Source organism: Onychostruthus taczanowskii, unplaced genomic scaffold (genome assembly GCF_017590055.1).
Source record: "Onychostruthus taczanowskii isolate IOZ18803 unplaced genomic scaffold, ASM1759005v1 scaffold128, whole genome shotgun sequence".
In the NCBI taxonomy this organism is placed as follows: Eukaryota; Metazoa; Chordata; class Aves; order Passeriformes; family Passeridae; genus Onychostruthus; species Onychostruthus taczanowskii.
In genome coordinates, this window is record NW_024498440.1 from 636,923 (window position 1) to 660,211 (window position 23,289).

The 23,289-nt window shown below is 36.6% G+C and overlaps 1 protein-coding gene across 5 annotated transcripts in view; it reads left to right on the top strand.

Annotated features, from left to right (window-relative positions):
* The window catches only part of PCDH9 (protocadherin 9), a 671,733-nt gene that overhangs the window by 45,351 nt on the left and 603,093 nt on the right, over positions 1-23,289 (top strand). Inside the window, exon 2 of one of the 5 annotated variants that reach the window (XM_041396272.1) lies at positions 13,032-13,050. The exons of 3 other annotated variants lie outside the window; for them this stretch is intronic. In XM_041396272.1, coding sequence (XP_041252206.1) covers positions 13,032-13,050 — 19 coding nt within the window. Of the gene's footprint in view, positions 1-9,007; positions 9,029-13,031; positions 13,051-23,289 lie in introns of all 5 variants that reach the window. One more of the 5 variants, XM_041396273.1, reaches the window with a different exon arrangement.

The following is a 23,289-nucleotide window of genomic DNA, read 5'->3' on the forward strand; positions in this document are numbered from 1 at the left end:
CTATTATCTAGAGCAGCTGTGTTATCTGGAATTGCTTTCCTTTATAGCATGCATGATGTTTAAAACTATGCTACTAAAAACAGTGTTTTTATAAACAAGCACAAGCTTTTCTTCAAATCACATCACTTTTTTGTCTCTGTTTTTTTTTTTTTTTTTCCAAGCATATTTGTCTCTTTCACTCCTGACTGTGTGTTTTATTTGCCTGTGGTTTTTCTCTGTCAGTCTAATCTGTCTAACCTATTTTAGGCTGTTACAGCAGGCTTATCACTTCAGTATCTAGGCATTAAATGCTTCAATGCATTTCTGAAGTCTTTCATTTTACTTAAATGCCTTTGAACACACTTAGAAAGTGTTATTAATTGGAATCAGCAGCCCAGTACAACTTCAGGTACTAGTTAGATATTGCCCTTCCATAAATTCTTTGTAACTTTCCTACAAACAGAACATTTTAGCTAACTCAATAATTTGGAGATGGAGAAAACCATTGTATGTGTTTTTGTCAATTTTGCTGCATATATATTAGATATGACATGGTTAGATTGTGCTTATTTGTAGAATGCAACCATAAATCTTAATAAATAAAGTTGTTTTGGCAATTATGGTCGTTAAATTCAGAGGGAATTTAATGAAGACAGTGAACTTTAAAAGCAATCATGCAATGACAGTTTAATTCTAACATTTTGCTTTCTTTCATGTTTGGTATGGTTTAAAGGGTTTTATTTGTTTGCTGCTTTTTATCTCTATTACTTCATAGCAATAACTTGCCTAGAGTATTTTAAACAACATTTCCTTCTTCAAAACAGTGTGACTGTACTTATACAAGTCCTGTAATTTTCAAGCTGAAAACTCAATAAGAGGATGGCAAATAAAATGCCCAACCTTTTATGTGAGTATGACAAATTGTTTAATGCATCTAGTATTATATCAGCATTTCTAGCACAAAGCCCAGTGAGCATGAATTTAAATATCTCATAAAGTATCTTGATGTTTATTGAAAGCTGGGAGCTCTGGGAACTCTGGGGACACATCCTGCCTCCAGAGGTTCAGTGTCTGGGTTGGTGCTAGCTATCTACCAAATTTAATCACACTTTGCTGGCTTTTTTACACAATAAGGAATGGATAGTGTTTTCTCCTGATAGTGGTTCAGATACAAGAAAAAAGTCGTATATGAGGAACTTCAGTTACATATATAAATTCTTTCCTCAGCCTTTTTTTTTTTTTTTAATGTGATTGAAGTACTTGTAGGACACGTCAAAAGACCATATGCAGTTAAGAAAATAAATGGTTCTAATGCTATAAACTCAGTGGGGAAAAATACAATACGTGCTAAATGTGCGCTGGTTTAAGTGTGATTCCCCACTAATGGGTTTGAAGAGTAACTCCTCTGTCTTTTGTACTGTAAATTTTGAACTGCATTTTTAAACTTTCAAATTGTTATGATGAGAATGAAAATTGGTTGTTAGATAGAATAAATGTGTGGTTATTTATGAGATGAGGCTAAGAGAGGTTTGTTTAACTCAAACAATAATCTTTCATTTGTGCCACATTAATCTTTACACCAGAATTCTATTTCTGCATTGTGCATTTCTTTTCTAGTATGAGCGCTCAATATTGTTTCCTCCAAATAATTTTGTGAAAACACGAGCCTCCTTGCTACATTTGGAAAACACTCCATTTCTTATGATCCATTTTTATGACCTTTGCTTTCAATAGGCTCTATTCTTCATGTACCTCATAAAGTCAGACAAATGCAAGTATATTCTGTGATTAAAATTTGCATTTAGTATAGTTTAGCCTCTTGACACAAGTTTAAAATGAACAAGTTTTTCAAATTATTTTACTTTCCATTACTTAAGGGCCTGAAAAGAGAAGTGCATATACATGAATCAACATTACAGTAAGGGATATCCCCAGTGTTTAAACTGAAGCAAAAGAATTCTTCCTAATCATAGCACTTAGCGGTCTTAAAAATTATAGGATATTCTTCCTACTATGTTTTCTACAAAGAAATCAAGGAAGGAGCTTACAAGACATTTAAACCTTGCTTGGATTTTGGCTAGAAATTCAGCACCAGTATTTGTCAGGAATGGACCTGCAGTGTTTGCAGAGGCCATATCAAATGACATCAAGTCTAAAACCATATGTAAATTTGCATCTATATAATACCTGGAATTAATTTAAGAATCTCAAAGTAAAGTAGCAGTGCATTTGATGAACACAACTCCAGAGCAACATGCCAGTTCCAAAGATGACTGAAAGGTTTTTCTCAGGAGGCTGATTTCTCTACCTGGAAATAAAAGTATCATAGGCTGGTAGCACAGTGATTTATGAAATATAATGAGAATTGTATCTTAGATCTCAGAAATCTCCACATAACCTCTGCACGTCTACAGCTATCCCTGAAGTCATGATGCTGAATCCTAAAGAGCTAGGAAAGAAAGCAAGCTTTTGTCAGAAGTAGAGCCTTTGCTATTCTTCAGGAAGGAAGCTTTTGTTCAGCTTAGTGCAGTGAGTTACAGCTCAGCAGAACTTTTTGTACTTTGTTTTTGGCTGACATTGGACTGCAGCTGTGATACAGATACCTTTTCAATGGATCTTTGAGGAACAAAATGAAAGGTTGAGACAGGGCAAATATTTTTATGAGGTCCTTGGGGAAGTTGGATCCCTGGAGAAAAGGAGTGATGATCAAAAATTCACATAGTAATCTGACATTCACTGTTCGCCTGAAACCCACACTTAAAACTAAAGGACACGCAGGTCACAGTTAGTACATGCAGTGTCATGACCACAGCATCTCTCTTCTTTCCTCATTACTTCCACTACAGCATCCCATGTACACAGCAATCTATAGATCCCTGGAGAGTCAGATTGCTCTGAAATAGCCACTCTTCTCTAAAATCATATGGGAATGAGTTCTTCTGCCAGCAGACCACCAGCTCTGCACTGTCATTCATACACAGAGCCTTATAGAAAGGAGTGATCTGGAAGTCTGGGCTGGGTATGTATGAGCCACAGCACTCTGCATGCTTCCAGTCATGTAATTTGCCCCTGGAGCATCTGTTACGTCTTCTGATGCTCATAATTCATGCTAATACCCAAAGGTGAGCTATTTGTGTCAATGTGTACCCAAAGTATGTTTTTATCTACACATACATTTTGGATAAAATTAAACTCCATAGCTACACTGTAAGAACAAATGGAAATTAGCTATGTGAAAAGAAAATACTGAATAAACTGTCATCTTAAAAACACCTGACACATTTTCAGAAGAATACAGTTGTATGTATATTTTAGCCATGTGAAAACTCTTTACTGAAAAGTAGTGTTGGCTGATGACAGGAATGCAATACAGTTTGGGACTAATGAGTTCTCTAGGGGTGAAAATTATCTATGTAATTGGCAAGAAAGTTTTCTTTCTTAAAACTGATTGCTTTATTTATTCAGCTTAGTAGAGCAAGTCTTTATTGTCTGAATTGCATGTAAGTTGTTTGCTCTGCCCTTTTTTATTCCACACAGATTTATCTTGCATTTGTTTGGGGTTTTTTACACCAGAAAATACTTTTTCTAAAGGAAAAAAAAAAAGAAAAAAGAAGAGTAATTAATCTGCTTCACCATAGTTGAACAGTTCTAACTAACAGTTCTGGAGTTGAACTGTTAGTTCAGATTGAAAAAATAAACCTTCCTTCATTTAAGAAAACCATTTCAATTTTTAAAATGTATACTATGAGAAATAGTTTTACAGCTCAATCCAAATCTATCTAAGTTTTGCAGGGTTGCTTTCCTTCAAGGGTGGATGAAATTCCTCATATTTAATGGCAAATTAGTTAAAATGTATATGTGTTCAATGCCGCATATTTTGTCCAGAGCATGTGAATGGTACCAGTCTTTTCTCCTGATCTTTTCAGGGATGCCTCAGTGAGAAGGATGACAGGTCTAAGCATCCCATCCAAAACACAAGTTGTTAGCCTCTCCGTTCTGTCTCCTTTGCTCCTGGGCATCGCTGTCCTTGCAAACAGATGTTTGGAACTTTTGAGATGAACATGATTGAAAATTATTCCATTTCCTCTCTGTGTAATAAATACCAAAGATTCCGGATAACAGGATGTTTTCTGCTCTGTAGGCATGTAGGCTGCCCACTGGTGTAATAAGGTTCTTGATACTTAGGAAAAAGGAAACTTTCCTCCTCTTTGGTTTTAGGAGGTTTTTTCCCTTCTTTCTTTATAAATAGTTTAGAACACAGTTTTTTGGGTTTTGATGACAGGAAAAACATATTAGTTTTTCAAAAGATTTTCGCTACAACTTTCTGATGTCAATCAGTTTTAAAAGTTCTAGCCAGTTTTCTGTTTACCTTGTACAGCTTATAGAAGAAAACAGCTCATAGCATCATTCCTACTGTCATGCCTGCATCCAGACCACCATCCACATAACTCGTTAGCATGAAGAATTTAGTGACCTGAGCTCTTGGACAAAAAGCAGTAGCTGTTCAACTTCTGCTGTCTCTCTCAGACATTCTCCAGATAATGTAGTACTGCTTAGTTGGCATCATCCTGAAAATGTATCTTGGATGGATTTTTATTTTCAAAGTGATAGTTTCCTGTACAGTCTGCTCTATCCTGGATCCAGTTCAGTATGGAGGAAGGTAATTTATCATTCTTTAGACTGATTTCATAAGATGACATATGTTGGCTCCAGTGAATTCAAAAATGCTGCAATATGACCTGCCAATGCTGCAATGTCTGCCAATACTAGCACCTGGAAGTGATGTCCTTGCAGTGATCTCATGCCTAGTAAATTAAGGTTTCTAGAACTCTCCAAAGACACTCATCTTCCAGTCCTCTCCCCAGAAGCCTAAACCTCCAATGTACAGAAACAATGGCTGTTTCCAAAACAGTGGACCCAGTGGCGACATTGCCATTGCAGCTCAATGGATGAGAGGTTGCAACTACTGCTCTGGATTGTCACTGTAAATTACCCCTTTCCTAAAGGGGAAAGATTGCCTTTTAAAATGCTCAGGTTCTCTCTGTCCCTATGCTGCCCAGAAAGGAGGGAGCATGGTTGTGACAAAGATGACTTTTTAAAATCTGACAAGAGAAGAGAATACAGGCTGTTCTGTGACTAACAGTGGCTATGTTAGGGAAAGATCTAAAAGATGCTTCTCCATAGATTTTTCCTTCTAACAACAGGAATTAGAAATGGTTGCTCGCAGTGCTTTTCCTTATATGGCAGCAAAATCATCACGTGCTTTGCTTCCCAACAATTCTGGCGTGTATCAAATGTGAAGCTGGCTCAGAAACAGCTTGTAAAAGAGAGAAAAGTAAGACTTAGCTCCAGTAAGTGCCTGAACACTCTTTTTCATTCACTTGGCATGAGGATGATGGTATTTCAGCTTGACATTGACATGAGCATTTCAATGGCTGGACAATAAGCTCTCTGATAAAGCCAATTGTCTGACTAGGAAACAGGGCTCTCGTACAGGGCAGCCTCTTTACAGCAATTATAGTAAAAATTAACCTTTCAAAAGTTAAGTTTCTGTTTGAGGGCCCAGAACAAGGATTTGTTTCCCAGCAACAATCTAAGCTCTTGTCTTTTCAAAAGAAAATAAAACACAGGCAGAATTTTATGAGAAGCATTTAGATGCATGTGAAAAGATGTCTTTTAATTTTCCTGTTTAGGGTTTTCTTCCAGATACAAACACAATTGATGAGTTTTATATGTGGAAACAAACTTTGCCTAAACTTTGGAAAATTCAAAGCAAAGTAAAGAAGTAATCCCCACAAAAAATAATGGTATTTAGAAAATTACAATCTGAGTTTTTTAGGAATAGATTTTGACAAGAACTGGCTGCCTCATTATGCTTAGTATTTTTGTCACGCCATTTGAATATAGTACTCTTTCTGAGTACACTGCAAAAAAACATAGCCTTGATATGCCTTAGGATGCCTATTCCGTGGTTCTCTGTATATTTCTTAGTTTTGCATTAGCTGCCATTGTGTGTTTTTTCAAAATGTACATGCGACTCTTTTCATCTGTCTCTCCTTCTTCCTGTTCTTTGCTTCCTTTCCTTTGGTTATAAGCTTTTTATATCAGATTTCTGAATCTGTTTTACTATACTAGAGCAGCGCCAAAAAGTGATATCATCTGGAAGTTAAGCAGAGACATTATGTATGTATTGAAATTATTCCTAAGTCATATATTCCATATAATTTATGGGGGGGAATAAAATAGGGGGAATAAAATTTCTGTCATGGCTTGTAACTAATGTGCAAAAGACTTGCTTTGTCAGACAGTAAGTGATATGCACAGTGAGAGCCCATCATATTTAGGTTAGCAGTTTGCAGTCCTTTCAGTTTTTTGGTTTTTTTTTTTGTTTTGTTTTGTTTTGTTGTTTTTTTTTTTTTTTTTTTTTGTTTTTTTTTTTTTTGATTTTTTGGTTTGTTTTTTTTTCTTTTTCATTTGAAAGTTTATTATCAGCCTGCTGTACATTCATCCAGTTATTTAGGTTTCAGTAATCTTTTCTCTGAATGATTTTAAACCATTTATTAATCTGAAGATTAATCTGCTTTTAAAGAGAAATTTTTTCTCCTGATTAGCATCAAGAAAACCTAATTTCTTGCTGGTTTAGATGAATGGAAATTCTTTTGGTTTTTATGTGATGGCAAACCAGGATTTCTGCCAGTTCCCTTGATTGTATTAGAGAAATTCCAGACAGCTAGAAAGTAGTAGCGGCTTAATGCATGTTTAGTATTGTAAGTCTCCTATTGATGGTGCATTAATAGCTGTCATCAGAACTATTGCATAAAAATGTAGGTGTCAGCACTGCTATGCCTAATGGAGACTCCTTGTGAACAGGTTACAGAAAGAGGTGAAAAAGGATAGATTATGGGTTTAAACGCTTGTCCCATATTTAGAGGGAAAGAGGGGTGAAACTGTCACTTTAAATAATAGTTTTCTACTTCAGGAGATGGTTTGTTGGTTATTCTTTCTTCTTGTAATGCCAAAGTTGATTTTTGTGTACTGGAGACAATAAATGTAATGCAGGAGCCTGATACATATTCATAATTTTGCTCTAAGGCTAAAGTGCTTTCCTTGTAAATTCATCTAGCTACAGATATTGTGAGTACCAAAAGCAATTACTTCACCCCATCAGATTGCTATAAAAGAGAATACCATTAAAATCCTTGTTCTGTATTTATTGTTCTAACAGTGAACAGGAAGAACATTCTGCTGAGACACCAGTGCAAGAACCAAAATTAGCATGCTTTTATGCAATTATATTTGACAAAGCTGGACACCTTTTTTTTTGTTTTTAATGTGTAATGTAGTAAATTTATGTACCTATCAAAAACAATTCATAAAGCTTTCCAGTGCTAAATTGTAGTAAAGTGGGAAGGCTAGGCAAATTTAGAAAAAGAACAGCATGCTTTCCATATTCAGAGAAAGACATGGAAATCAGAAAAGAATGCTAATTTCAAGTTGTTGTTTCTATTCCCTGTTTTTTTTTTCACTGTATAAAACCTAGAAATAATTCATTGGTTGGATTTTACACAGAGTTCAAAAATATGTGTCCTGCCTCAAATACAAGTAAAATAGAATTCAAATCTGTATAAAACCAAAGGGATGATGGAAAACAGGAAAAAAAAACCCCAACAACAAAAACCTACAGAGTTGTTTTATAGTAGGGGACTCTTATAAGTGAAAATTGGAGAACAAAATTTTTTTTTAAAAAAAAAAGAATGGATTAGCTTTCTACAAGGGTAACTAGGAGACATTTCATCAAGCTTCATATGGTAGAGATGTTTGCTTGAAAGTGAACAGCATACAGAAGCTGGGCTCACAGGCTTATCAGAGACAGAGGTAAAACTCTCAATATGAAAGAAAAATGATGGAATGGTGGAAGGTCAGTAGTGGATTTTCTTGAACATTTAAAAAATTATGGCAAAGTAAATAATACAGAGGAAGCAATCTTTAAAAGGAGCATAAGGCAAGGAATGTGATGAAAACATTAGACCAAATCAATTATCATTTGCATAAGTAGGACTTTACATTTGTAGGACTGCTGGAGTATCACAGTGACAGTTGTTGAGACAAGGGGGAAACTGTGAATATGTGAGATGGGGAAAGCTATGTGATGACTTTTTCATTGTACTTTGGGAGATGAAATAGATAGATGCTGGTCTGGAATTTTTCCAATTCATGGAGCTCCCATACTAATTATACCACAGTGATCATTGATTCATTTTGCAGTCAATGGACAGAGGCACCTGCAAAGCACCATCTATTCTAAATCATAAAAGCAAAGTCAATGAGATTTTTTTTTTTTTTAGGGATTCTTGGACTTTTTGCAATTCCAGGTAGTTTAGGGTCCTCAAGCAGTAAGTTGAATACCTTGTCATGACATTATGCAGTACTTGGATGGTGAATACCAATAGTTGGATAGTGAATGTAGATTTTACTGCAGCACTGCCAAAAGGCTCAATACTATGTTAAAATCTTCTTGTGCAGGTGCTGTAAAATAAAGCCCTTTATATAGTCTTGTATCTTTCTGTGCATCCATTGTGCATCTCACTTGGAGACATCTGAAGCAGGAGCCTTGTGGACCAGAAGCTTTATGAGGTGAACCACAAAGAGCTTTTGAAATGTTTTTAAGTGGACTGAATTGTATCCCAAGATATTCACAGACCTTATTTCTTCTCCATTTAATGGTATAAATTTCAGTAACTGTTTTTCTGTTTGTTATTTTGTAGGTAATGTGAACTGCTGCAAAACAAATTGCATTAAATACATTTGCATATCATATCAGATGAAAAATCCAATTAAAATTAGGTATTTGCTGTGAAAAAAATGATCATGAGAAAGAAAATTATTTTAAATGAATGTTTTTTATGAGTGTTGCCAGTTTAGAACTGGTGTATACAGATTTATTATCTAAAGTTGTCTTTTTCTAAAAACAAACTGCTCTAAGCAGTCTGAGAGTGTCTATGAATAAGTACTTGCAGCTGAAGAAGAGTGTAATACACAAGGAAAGAATGTATTTCTAAGTATCTCCAAGGACAAATCCCTATTTTTACACAGATTTTCACATTTTATTTTTTCCTGCCTCAAGTAAAAAAGATTTCCTTAGGCAAATTAGAATTTTCATATTTAATTGTTTTGCTGTTTTTAAAATTAACCTCAGGACAAGGTAATTTCCAATGCAGCATTGGACTTAGGTGTTCGCTTACTGCTTTGTGAGAAAGAGACTGTATCACCTGGATCTGTCTCTCAAGGAAGGACTCTCCAGAGGCTGAGCCACTACATGGTGGTGAGGAACAGATATGTCATCTGGGGAGGCATCAGAAGTGTGGCTGGAAGCTGTTGTTGCCCTTATCACTGCACTACCTCAGCATGATAGTTTGAATTTATTTAACATTGCTGCCTTCTGTCAATTAGGATGTTATTGCCCTTTCTTCTGAGCTGGCAAACATGCTGGATTAAGTGACTTGGCAGAGATGACCTAAGAATTGTATACAAATAGTAGAAAACAGACACATGCCTCCTTAAGCCTATTTAGTTGCTTACCAAAGAAGCTCATTAAACGCCCACCCTCCCCATCTCCCCTCTCTCCACTTCATTTGTGTTCATTAGTGCAGGTGTCTCAGTAGTGTGCATAGAGAAAAGCTTTGAATTCTGCTGAACTTTTGTTTATATGTCAACATAATAACTAGAACACAGAAGCAAAGATATGATCTTACAAAACTGGATAATTTTGGAGGACAGCTGCTACTTGGTGTTATATCTATGAAAAAGAAAGCTAAGCTTAACTGCTAAGGAAAAGGACAAGCATGAAGTACAGGGCTACCACACTGGAAACCCTTGCAGTTAATCCAGCAGGAAGCAGACATTGTCATCTTTTTGTCATGGTTCTTTTTGATATTTAAATTTTTCAGCTGTTTTGTATGTCAGTTTTAGAAAGAATATTTCAAATTCTGGTTTGGTTTCTCTATTCCTATCAAAGCTTCTTGCCCAGCACATTCCCATCTCAACATTCTCTCTGCCTACACACCCATTACAAGGTCTCCTTCAGTGGTAGGATGCATTGCCAATGATCTGTTCCCTCATCTGTCTATGCAAGGGCTTTTGTTGCTGCAAACACTTTTTGGTTTTGAAAGCAAATTCTTGTCCTGTCAACAGGGTCTGCCTGTGTCAAGGTGGGACTAAGAAGTAGATTTAATTCTGGATGTCCATATGCAGTAGAAGATAATCTGAAGTTTGGCTGCTGTTCTTTAGCAATACCGGACATTCTTTAGTATTCCAGATATATTTTGGACATTAGCCTCTGTTGCTTTAGTTACATCTGTACTAATGAAAATTCCTGTAAAATTTTCACAGCAAAAACTATCACTAGTAAATTTAAGATAGGGGAGCTTTCAGTTCAGTACAGTGTTGCTAATAAATTCAATAATACAAGAAATTAAAAGAAATTAGGTCTTCTCTGTGAAGAGGCTGCAGTGCAGCTAGGATAGGTACAATGAGCTACTGCAGCTATTGTCAAAAGCAGTTTAAAATAAGATTAGATCATTTCATTGTTACACCATTTTCAGTTGGCAAGTTGTAACTTTGTTTTATGAATGCTGTTTAATATTTAAATTTCACTGGAACTTGAAGGAGACAGTAATGGTTGTGATGATTTAAGATTAGAAGTATTTGGATAAACATGGATGCTAGCTGTAATAGATCTGAATTGTCACCTGAGATTACATAGTCTGATTTATCATTTCACTGAAGAATTGCAGATAACAGTTTACAATATATTTTCATATGTGGTCTTGTCATTGTTTCCTTTAGTAAATAATCCTCCTCTGTATAGCAGAAAAAAGAGAGTTTTATTTTTTCCTAAGGACATATAAGGTTTATGGAAAATAGTTATGTTCTATGTAGAAGAACTGCTATTATTTGCTCATTCACTTTGATCAGGGATGGACAGTTATGATCTTCATGTACTTATTTATATTTAATGCATTTTGTTTTTCCTTCATGTTCTGGAGTTGCTAGAGTAACTGCATTTGTGAAAACTTGCAGTTAATTTAATATCCATTTGCCAAAGTTAATAAAAGCAGTCCAAAAAAATTGCTTCTTTGTGTACCTATTCTAATGATGATGGTGACTAGACAGGTCATGTCTCAGCTTCCAGAATCAGAGGGAGACATGAAAGGATTCTGGTAGGAAAGTATAATTACTGTGTAAGTGTTTTTGCAGAAGTGTTTTTGCATAAGTATGTTCGCATAGATTTCCCAACCAACTCTTCAAAACTTTACTATTAAAATTTAATGGCTTGTTTAACAAATATTTTCTGTTTCAGCAGTCATGAGCCAGGTAGCTGTTTTCTCTGCTCAAATTGGCAGTCTGTTTGACACAGGAGATCCTTTTTTCTCAGTGCACGATCACAGAGAGCACCGCAGACAAATGAAGGCATAGTCACTTTCCATCCCCCTGCTAGGCATTGTATTGCAACGGCAAGGTTGCACCTTATTTTCCTCCTTCACTCAGGCCTGTAGCCTTTTTGTCAAGGACGCTGAAGTACATCCAAATTTATTTTCTGATGCAGACTCCTGCTGACTGAAATCTAGGGCGAAACCTTGTGACCTTCCTTCACGTGCGTTCCCTCTGCTCCTCGGCCGCAGCACCGCTCAGTGCCGCACTGCTCGGTGGAGTGTTGGCTGCTGAGAGGCACATGGCACTGGGAGGGCTGGGCTCTGCCTGCAACTGTTGTTAGAAACCTTTCTTACGCAAGACCTCCAGAGTCAATGCACTGCCTGTTTAAAAATAACATGTTCCTCCAGGAATGCTGAGTTATTTCAGTAGTGATCCAGCAGTGTCTCCTAGGAGAGGGAAATAGCTTCCTGAGGTCACGGCAGAGGTCCTGCTCCTGGAAGTGGACAGCAGTGAGTGTCCAAGGAGCGGGGTGAAGGCAGGGACATCACAGAGGTGACCTTCCGAGGTGGGGGGTTATTTATTTTTTGCTGCTCCATTCACAGCAGTTTGTTAGCAGCTAGTACAGGTAGGAATCAGATCTCCTTCATTTGGTAGCAGGGGCAGAGGGAGTTAATGCGAAGTAATGGGAAGTAGAACATGAATCAAGCAGGAGAAATATAGCTTGAGTATCAGAGAAACTACTTAGCAGTAAGCTGTATTACAGAATCAGGCAGATTCCCAAGGAGAGATGACGGATTTGTACTGCTTGTGGCATTTAAAAGTGAGCTGCACACAGCACATTAAATACGTTAAAAGGGATCTCGCTGTCTCTAGCAGAATGGCAGATAAGATTAATATCTCTAGATACAAATGTGTTGCTGTCCAGACAAAGATTTAAATAATTTCCAGAATAGCTCAAATAAACACAACAGAAATGAAATCCCTTTTCTTTAATTATTTAAGAAAAAAGTTTCAACTTGTTTTTCTTGTTTGCCTTGCAGAAATTACCTTCCTTCTGTGAACCACAGTTGTATATTTTAACTTTTTAGACTTGTTCGGTGTTATAAAGTTTGTTTAATAATCTGTATTTAATTAGATGCTGAAATGCATACTTTTCATACATATATATGTATATGCATTTTTAGAGAATTGGGTGACTAAAAACATGTTGCCTCATTTAACAAAACTAAATTACTATGTGCTTATTCTAGGCAATACCAAGTGGTATCTACGTGGGAGTAGCATACTGTTCAATTTAAGCAAGAATTTCATAACCTGAGCTTTCATTTTAACCACTTGAATAGATCTGTCTTGTGTCTTTTAATGAATACTTTGTCCAGAACATCATACACACTCTGCTGAATTAAATTCTCCATAGTCTGGAGCATTTACTTTCAAAAATATTTAAAATGCAGCTGCCTGCTAAGATACATTTCAAATCTCCATGTGAAGCTATGAAGTAGAAATAAGGCACTTATTTAAAAACTTCACGATATCATACAATTTTGCCATTTAAGACCAGTTAAAGCTTCAGGCACTTAGGTAACTTAATTTTTATATGGGGGAAGAAATAGATTTAGGTATTCAGAAGAAGATGAAGTCAGAGAGTGCTGTGCCAGGTGTTTCAGCTGTAGAAAAGCTTAAAGCATGGAAGGAGCAATGTAGCAGCAAAGCAGACCTGCTGAATAATTCATCACTGTCTTGCACACTTCTGCTGCTGTACCATTATTTAGGAAAGAATATTATATTGTTATTGATTACAGCTGTTGCTGACACGTTTCATTTGCTGGGAGATGTGTGTGCATGCTTTGTATTTCCGACACTTTCACCATCACCAGAGAAACTTATGTATGAGCTCGATTAAAATTTAAGAGGTTGGATGTTATACACATGTGTACACACATACTCAGCATTTATCCTTAACACTCCTGGTTTGGGCAGGGTGAGCTTGCTTCATGTGTCCGAGGAACAGCCTTCCCACAGATAGAGTTTTTGAAGTGATGAGAAACATTTTTAAAGGGAGTACAAGTAACTTTGCCTTTACCAAAATGCCACTGGGAAATGGACTCCTTTGTTACACCAACCCACTGCCCCACGCAGCCACAGGAGCACATCCCAAAGGACCTTAGAGCATCCACTGCCATGAGAGGAGGCTGTGCTGTGCTGTGATCATGGACAGACCCATTTACACAAGCCAAACCCCAAGGGTGCCCTTTCCTTAGGCTGCTGCAGTTGCTGGTACAAATGAACTTTTGCCTGAAGTTGGCTAAAGGCCAGAGGAACTTGATGGCTGTTGCACCTGGCAATGCACCTTATTTGAACAAGAAAATGTAATCCTGTTCCTCACATACTTGAAAACAAGTACACATGTGTATATATTCATGCATATCTATAAGATTAAGAGAGAATTGAATATTGATATGGACTATAGATTGAAATGTATATGTATATAGATATATGCCATTATTTGTGCTTTCAAACTTACACTGGAGCATTGTGAGATATTTTTAGACTTCTGATGATTTGTAGACTTCTGAAACAGTGAAGGATATTTTCCTCTGTTAAGGAGAGGGAAAGTCAAGAAATAAACCAGACATTTTTTTCAGATTTGTTTGGTTGGTTGGTTGGTTAAGGAACACCTGTTATAGATAAAAAACGACATTATGATAAAATCTATATTGTCTTGAAAGAGCATTGAGAAGATTCCAAGTGGTTGTGGTGAGCTTTGTCTTAAATGTTGAGCTTGCAGGGGACTCTGCAACAAACCTGAACAGCAGAGAAGGCTGACAGAAAATAAACTGCTTGTATCCTGGGGAAAATGTTTTCCTTACCTCTCCTTGCATGTCCAAATCCATATAAAAAAATAAAAAAGGACTATAAGCAAAATCCAAGGAACCCTGAATGCTTTAGTAAAAGAATAATCAGATTTCCTTTCCTTGATTGAAAATCTACTTGGTGGAAATAAAATTCACTTTTTACCAGACTTAATCCTTGGTAAGATACTGATCTGTTGAAGTCAATGGCTTCTCTCCCAATGATTTCAGAGTAAGGGCTCAATCCTAATGGCCAGTTTTCTCTGATGGCAGTGATTAGATACATAAATATCTGCTTCTGCTAAGATTTTGGAAGAGTCAGTTCACACTTAGCAGGTTCACAAGCATAGCAGATTAAATGATCCCCCATTATACCAGTCATATATACAAAGCATATCCCTGTTGGAGATACACAAGCTGATTTGGCAAAGCTTGAATGTCTAACTCTCTAAATACTAGATGAGGATTGCTCAATAGAATATTCCATAATATGACTAGAAAATGTTACTTGCAGGTTTGTTTTTGTTCTCTCTCTGTCTTTCTTTCTTGGCCTAGAAGAGAATTTTTTTTTTAAATTTTACTCCGTACAATTTTTATGACAAGACTGGCTTAAAATAGATTTCTTGTCACCTTCTCGCCTTTACAGGGGCTCTGTATGGATATTGGATCAATATATGAATAGAAATTTGTGAATATATCTTTAAAATTAATTGTACAAAATGTTTGGCCTTTACTATGGTAAAAATGGGTGACTGCTGCAGATTTAAAAATAGGTTCTTAAAGGCTTTGATGCTTTTGCATCAAAGACATCTCTTACTTCTACTATTTAGTTATTGTGATTTACCTAATGGAAATCCATACATAGATTTAGTCATTGTTTTGATTCTTGGCAGCTAGTAAAATGAAAAGCAATAAATCTCTTTAAAACTTATCAAGAATGTTAAAAGCTACAGCTTATCATTATTTATTGTCCAGATATTTTGGTATATCTGATTAATTTTCAAGATAAGTGCCAAGAAAAAAAAAAAAAAGAATGCAATGTATCTTTTACAGAATGCTCAGCAAAATTCACAATAATATGGTAGTGATTAGTGCAGAGCAATGCTTGCAGCAGTCATATAGTGCCAGTGATTATACTTCAGATCCACTATAAAAGCAAGCTGTTCCTGATGTGCTCCTCAAAAGTAGGACAAAATGTTCTCCATTAGTCTGTTGCCACTTAACATCTTTCTCTACGTCATGTCTTGATTTTTCTCTCATGCCATCTGCAGAAAAAACATGTCTCTCAACCTTCTAGATCCTGAGATAGCAATATTCAGAGCTGTAAGAGGAATTAGGCTGTGTGAGAAGTAATCTTTTCATGGTGGTTTTGCAGCAGCTTTTAAAAATATACTGACAAAGAACAAAGCTGACAGGTTTTTTTTATTTTTATCTTTACTAAAAGTAATTGTATCATTGTTCACATATAAAATCATATATAAAATTCATATTTAAAATTTAAAAATAAATCATATTCTGTGATTTTAGTCTATTTTTTGCTGCCAAAATATATGAACATTTACACCTTTATTCTCAACCTTAGTCATTAAGATTCAGAACAATGTGAGAGCAGAATGCATTATGGGCCAGCTGAATGTATCTTTTGTTTTTCTAGAAATTAAAATATTTAATAAATATTTGTACACAAATATGTAGTCACTGTCGAACATGATTATGTTTGTGTATATATACTGTGTATGAAGAGGGCTCCCACTATATAGAGAGCATTGTGGACTGTTGTGACAATCTGACTGTGTCCCCTTGCCAGTGTGTCCCTGAAGCAGAAAGCTGATGATATGAGCCTGGATTCCAGGTGTCCTACTGGACTGACACTGTGGTGCTGAGCATTTCACCATCCGTGGCTGGCTCCTGTGGCTGCTTGGTACATTTTCAGCTGCTTTTATAAGAGGTGAAGAAAGAGCAGGAGTGTGTTTCTGTGGGGCAGTGCTGGGACCTCTCAGTACTGGTTGTTGATGAACATGGAGTGAGAAAAGTGAAGGAAAAAAAAAATTAAGTAATACACCTAAATTCACTGAGCTTTTCAGATAGAGGAGCACTTGTGACCTAGTGACACAGTGAATGGTGGCTTTTTTAGTACATACATTGCCTCCTGACATGATAATGCTGTCTCTGCCCTAAAAACTAATGCCAAGAAGCTCATGGAATTATTCCATCTTTGAGAAATATGGATGGCTTGGAAAAAAAAATTAGAGGCTTTAGTGGGGCTCAAAACTGTGCTCTGCGATACGGTGACAAACTTGAGGCATGTCAGTAAATTGTAAATGTCATGATTGTAAGGAAGCACCTATGGACAAAGAGGTATGGGAAGTTAGGAAATGGAATATCTTTGCCCTGTGTTGACTGAGGGCAAAAAATAATGGGGGATACAACTAAGGATCTCATGACAGGCTGAGACATCATATGATGTGAAGTTTTGATGAAGCCAGTGGAAACTGGTGGAGCTGTGCATTGAAGGCATGTCTCACTCACCAGTGTCCATGTGTCGTGGCAGATCTCTGAGACTTTTAACACGTACAGTGTTCTCCTCCTTTGGATCTTTTTCTCTGTTTCAGGCACACTCCCTTTTTCTCTCCCATGTGGCTTCAGTTTTGATTTTCTTTTTACAATGAACTTCTTCTTTTGCTTAACAGTGAATATTTGATTAACAGCTGCTCAAATATTCTCCAACTTCCACTCCAGGTATGGAGTTTTTGATGTTGGCTTTGGTTTTGTTTAGTTGCTTTGTTTGGTTTTGGGATTGCTTTTTTTGTTTGTTTTGTTTTTGTCTTGCTTTGATTTGGTTTGGTTTTTTTTTGTTTGTTTGTTTTGCTTTATTTTTGTATGTTTGGTTTGGTTTTTTGTGGTTGCTTGTGGGTTTTTTTTTTTGTTTTTTTTGTTTTTTTTTTTTTTGTTGTTGTTGCATCTTTCACACTGGCTTTTTAATTTGGGAGTTTTTATCACTGCTGCTTTTTGAAACTCTCACTGGCATCACTGTTTTAATTTTTCCTATTTCATTTTGCTTTCCATGCTGTATTTCATTCAGTAGTGAGAAGGGAGATTGGCAGGTATTTTGTGCCAAAAATTGAAGGGTTGGAAACAAAGGATTTTACAAAAGTGGATAGAATTATTTATTGTGGGGAAAAAAAAATCTCAGTGATCTTTTAAAATTAATTGAAATACCTTCAGTACTGGAAACACAAATATCACAACCTTGTGGAAGAGCTTAGCCTAAAGCAGACTGATGCCAATAGAGGGATCACAAGTGACTTATAGTCAATTGGCATTAAAGCTGATTGAAATCTGTGACACTTCTGTGAAAAAGATGCCCCTCTCTCTGGGATTAACTAGCCTTAGTTTATATTTACAGTGTGAATGCAGCTGCTGTTGCCATAGGATATTATTGCCTTTCATATTCTGCGATGTACTGTGTCATGTACTGCACTATATTATGTAGTATGGTTTTAAAGATTTTTCTGTTTTCCATTTTCCAGTTAAGAACTGAGGCATGCACTGCTTCTATGGCTTGCTCGGGGTAAGATGTGGATGTCTGTTTCAGAGAAAGGACTTGAATTTCAAGCTTGTGAGTCAGTGCCGTAGCACTCAAAGAGTTGCTACTCTCTGACACCTGTCTAGTAATCAAAGACCAAAAAAGTGAGGGGTACAATGTCTATGGTATACTTTATACTGAATAAGAAAGAGAGGGAAAGAATTAACCTAAAAAAGCCCATCCTCTAAAATGTTCTTATACTATTGAAACTGGGCCACTTGGGCACCCAGGGATTCAAGATTCATGGATTTAGGACAGCAAACATGAAGGTGCTTGGTTGTATATCCCCATGGCTGAACAGCTCACCAGGGATACAGGAGTCTTAGAGATCTGCTCATTTCACTGTTCATGCATTTTATATTAGAAAGTTGTCAGGTAAAGAAAAAGAAAGGAAGAATAATGGAAATTAAATCACCCCCTCCTCCCCCTGAAATAGGCTCAAGTTAAATTTTAGGCGTAAATATAAAGTTTATTCTGTGTTATTCTCATGGAAAGTAGATAATCTAAAACTGCTGGAATGAGATATTTCAGGCATGCTCAGAAAAAATGCCAAGAACATGGTGTGCTATGAACCCATAAAATAGATAAACTTGATAAATTTCTGCATTTTTGGTTCTTTCTGGAAATATCTTATTTTTTATTTGTTTTAAGAAGAACTTAAAACAAATATGTTCTTGCTGAGCATATAAAAGTTTCAGTTATGTAATGTAGATGACAACTGTCTTCAGTTTACCATGTGCCCCTGAACATGATGAACAATAGGTGCAAAGAGAAAATATGGCCAGCAATAATATTGTCTCTTTAATTAACATCACATCAATACGAGAACAGTTCAGCATGTGTCTTCATGGACACGATTCCTACAGAACTGTAGAGTTATAGAGAAGAAATGCTACAGCTTTGAAATCTACTGTCCTATGACAAAATATTTCTAGAATAAAACTGAATTGGTTGAAAGCCCCTTTCTTTCCACTGTCTTCTATATCCATGTATAATTGTAAGGTGTTTTTTTTCTATTTTATTGTGGTTACTCCTTTAATAATTTTCAGCAAATATGCCTTTGCCAGTATTCTTGACAAGTTTTATTCCTACACTTCAACATCCTCCTCCACATAGGGGTAGAATAATGTCAGTCATCCTGCTCTAAAAAATAAATATGGAAAATGTAATTTATTTTCTTATTTTTCCTTTGGCAACATGTGTTTCTCCACTTTCATTGTGGAAAAAAATGGGGTTTTTTTGAGGATGGCCCTTTTTGGGAAGATTTTATAAAGAATACAGCATCATGGATTTTAAGATTTGGGAAAGGAACAGCATCATCTTAATGGACACAGTGAAATTTTAAGCAATGACTTGAGTATATGTGCCCCATTTACATGACTCTGTAATTTTAAAGGTTGCAAAATATTTCTTAATGTCTGTTTCAAGACGAGTAAATAGGATCATCAAATCATACAATCGCTTATGTTGGAAAAGATCTTAAAGATTAGCAAGTCCAACCATTAACCTAACACCCCCAAATGCACTACTAAACCACATTCTTAATCATCAAATCCACATGCCTTTTAAATACCTCCAGGGTTGATGATTCCACCATTTCCCTGGGCAGCCTGTTCCAATGCTTGACAACCTTTATAGTGAAGAAATGTCTCCTAATACCAAATCTAAACCTCCAATGGACCACCTTGAGGCTGTTTCCTCATGTCCTATCACTTACCAGTTGTTATCTGGGAGAAGAGACCAACACTCACCTCATACAACCTCCTTTAAGGTAGTTGTAGAGAGCCACAGAATAAAAATAAATAAAAGAGCAAAATTCTGTTATCTAACTCAGAGAACAAGCAGTATGCCACAGTTCACATTCATGCAGACTAGATGGTCCTAAAGGCAAGATGACCAGTGTCTTGCAGTTCGGGGACTGTCTCCTTTCCTAGATAACCCCTGAACTACAGCACAGGATTTTCTATGACAGCAGTAGTTGCCTTAAAACTGTGAAGGACTGTGCCTCTAAACATGCTGACTGTGCCCTACTCCTGTTTAGTTTGTGAAGCTGGATGAATCTTTGATTTTTATAGTTCAGTGACACTATAAGAAAGGACACTGAATAATGAGAAATTAGCTATATTTATTATGACAGTTTTCTGCCCACTACACTGAACCTCAGCAGTATCCTGCTTCCACCGTGGTTCATATTTAGGGATTATAAACCCAGAGAATTATAAACACCAGGAATTATAAATCCCAGGAGATGATGAAGCCCTGGGATTAAGCATGGATTTCCAGAACTCGAAATTTGTAGATGCAAACTCAAATGGGGACAAAGCCCAAAAGGGAGACTTGATTAACAGGACAAAACAAACATGGCTGATTCTAGGATACCACATGTTTTTGAAAAGTCTTTATGAAAAAAGTGGTCATATCTGAAGAGTTAAAGCTAATATTCTTAGTATGCAGTGCCTGTTAATTCTGTACATATTGAGAGGTCCAATTACAAGAGTCATTGTTAAAAAGCAGAGCTTTTTTCCTCAAGCCAAATATGTGCATCCAACTTTTTTGCTTTAATTTGGCAGAAAACTTCAATGAGTGAAAACCAGTGAAGAGGAATTAGATGCCTGTCTATCATCTGTATTGTTTTGTTTTGTTTTGTTTTGAAAGGGGGAAATATTCAATTTAAGACATTGAGATGCTTTCTCTAATCTAACTGCATTCTTTTATGGAGTGCTATTTCTTTTCAGAGGTATCCCAATTTTCTTAGTTTTCCAATCTTATGTTATAAAAGACATCAACAACATATCTTTCTAAATATTCCTATGTACGATGGATGCTCCTAAAATATTAATGTGTAGTAAAATCCTTGTTAAAAAGTGGAGGGATTAATTTCTGTGCATAAATGCACATGCATGTTGATATAGAAACACACTATGTGTCTTCCTACTTCCTTCCCTCCTTCCTGCCTTTCTTCCTTTGTTCCTTTACACATAACTGCTTGCAGATTACTATTGTCTTTTACCATCCAGGAGGGATATCAATCATTTTGAGGCTGAAGTTATTTTCAGGAAAATGCTCGGGTCTTTTCATATTGAAAAATGATTGATTTAATCAGAGATATGAAACTTCTTGTACCTGTCCTTGGAGTCTAAGAATTTGACTGCCCTTATGTTGTCACTGCAAACTAGAAGCAGCAATACGTATGCTTCTGCAAAAGACATTCCTTCAGTTTTGCTTTCTTATTGCTGAAGGAGCTTGAATGGCACAGCATAGGTTCAGATACTGAGGATACATAGCTGTGAGAAGTGTACTGTTAATTTTATCATCTCAGAAGGAACCAGGCCTGAAATAGGTTATTCCAATTTGGTATTGTTGCAGAGAATTCATCTGGGGCTGGCCTCAGTGTCTGCTTGGAGCACTCAGACGTCATCTTAGAAGCTAGCTGAGGGACAATACTGTCATCCCAAAGGAAGCAGAGTGGATTTGTTCCATTAGTGTATTTGTGCTCACTTTCATTCTGAATGTGATAGAGTCAAATGAGGAAAGCTCAGGAGTTTTACAAGCTCTGTGACATGGTGTGGCTCTTAAGTTTAACTAAAATCATATTTACATAAGCATGCTTGGTTTGATCCAGCAAATATTGTATATTCATATTCTGATTGAAAACACAGAGTCTGACTGCTTCTGTAGAGGTGACATGATACTCTGGCTGAAATATAAATTACCTAACTCAATCCCAATATGAATTTCCTAGAAATATCTCATTATTGATACACACACTGTGTTTCTTCTTTTCTGACTGAACTCTTCCTGAAGTGAGATACTTTTCCAAACTAGCATAAAGTTCCTCTGAGAAATAGTTATAGAACTTTCCAAATGAAGTCCAAACAGGAACCTCTGCAACTAAGTAGTGTTTTCCCCCTCCCCACAATTGGAAATCATTGCCTTCTTTGCTCTGTCCCGGTGGTGTTTCTGGACACTTTAGAAATTCCTAAAGTGAAAAAGAAAGACATTGTTGCGGTTGTTGTCTTAAAAAAAAAAAAAAAAACCAACAAAAAAAAACAACAAGAAACCCCAAAAAACACCTCACACCCACACCCCACTACACCCTGCTCCCCGCACTATGATTCCAGATTTGAGCAGACTGGCATTATGCTAGATTGAAATCTTCCTAATCATTTAATTTGAGGGACATCAAATGGGTTAATAAAAGTTCTGTCCTTATGAATGGAAACCAGTTCACACTCAGTGACTGCTTTGTGAACAGGAACAGGTTTATTCATGTGGTAAGATACAAACCTTACAGTGCTGCTTTTTTTTTAATTAAAAATAAAAGAAGTTCACTTTTCTAATAAAAACAAAATTGAATTAATCCTCCTGGTTCCTTTCTGAGACAGTAGTGGTGATAAGTCATAACTGCTACTGAAAATGTATCTAAAAGCCAGTGACTGTCAGTGCTTTAGTATCTCAGTCATCACAGAATTTCTAGTTTCATAAAGAAGCAAAGGCTACATGCTGCTCTCCTTGAGTCAATGAGAACTTTGCATTGATTTTGAAGGAAGAAAGATGAAGACCCACGTGCAAGATCTCAGATTTTACATTCTAGTTATCAATGATAAATATTGACTTCTTTCATCACAAGTACTAAAGATTATTTTCTCCATTTTACAAGTGACAAAAATCAAAGCTGAGGGGTTAAATGCCTTGTGTTCAGCCACAGGTAAAGAACATGGAAGAACTAAGAGGCTCAGAGAGATCTTGACAATCAGCTCTGAACTGAATCTTGCAGAAATTTGGCAGTTTTAGGAGGCAGCAGATGAGACAGGAGGCACATACTGACAGGAGGGCCAGGGAAATGCACAGAGATGCTTAGGGCATTAAGTTAAGCAGGGGCTTAAAAAAAACCTGAGAATAATTTCCAGGCACAGATATGTAGTACATGCTGCTCCTAATGGAGGCATGGGGGAGTCACTTGGAAGTCATGAATTTAGGGGTGTGGGACCCCAGGCTGGGGACCCTGATCTTTGTGCTCACTGCCTGATGAGGTTTGACAAGGTCTCAGACTGCTTCACTGACACTGTGGGAAGTAAAATTGCAATGTGCAGATACAGAAGTGCCAAGTCTGGTATACTTTATTTGGAGAGGCTGAGATTGATTTAGCCAGGTTTCTCTAGATTACAAAGTAAGAGAAGGAGCTGAATGTGCAGGCTAGAAGCCCTTTTAACCTTAGAACATGAAACCTTCTGCACTGATCAGCTTTTCCAAAAGGCCTTTCAATGGAAAAAAAAATAATTCTTTAGTATTAAATGATTTAACTGGCATGATGCACACCACAAGGAATAGGATTTTGTTAGCTTTTTGCTGAGAAGAGTTTTGCTGTCTGGAGTTTCTGCAGAGGGGAAAAGACGAAGAAAATAACAACTATAGGGGGTGCATGTTGCACAAGCTGGA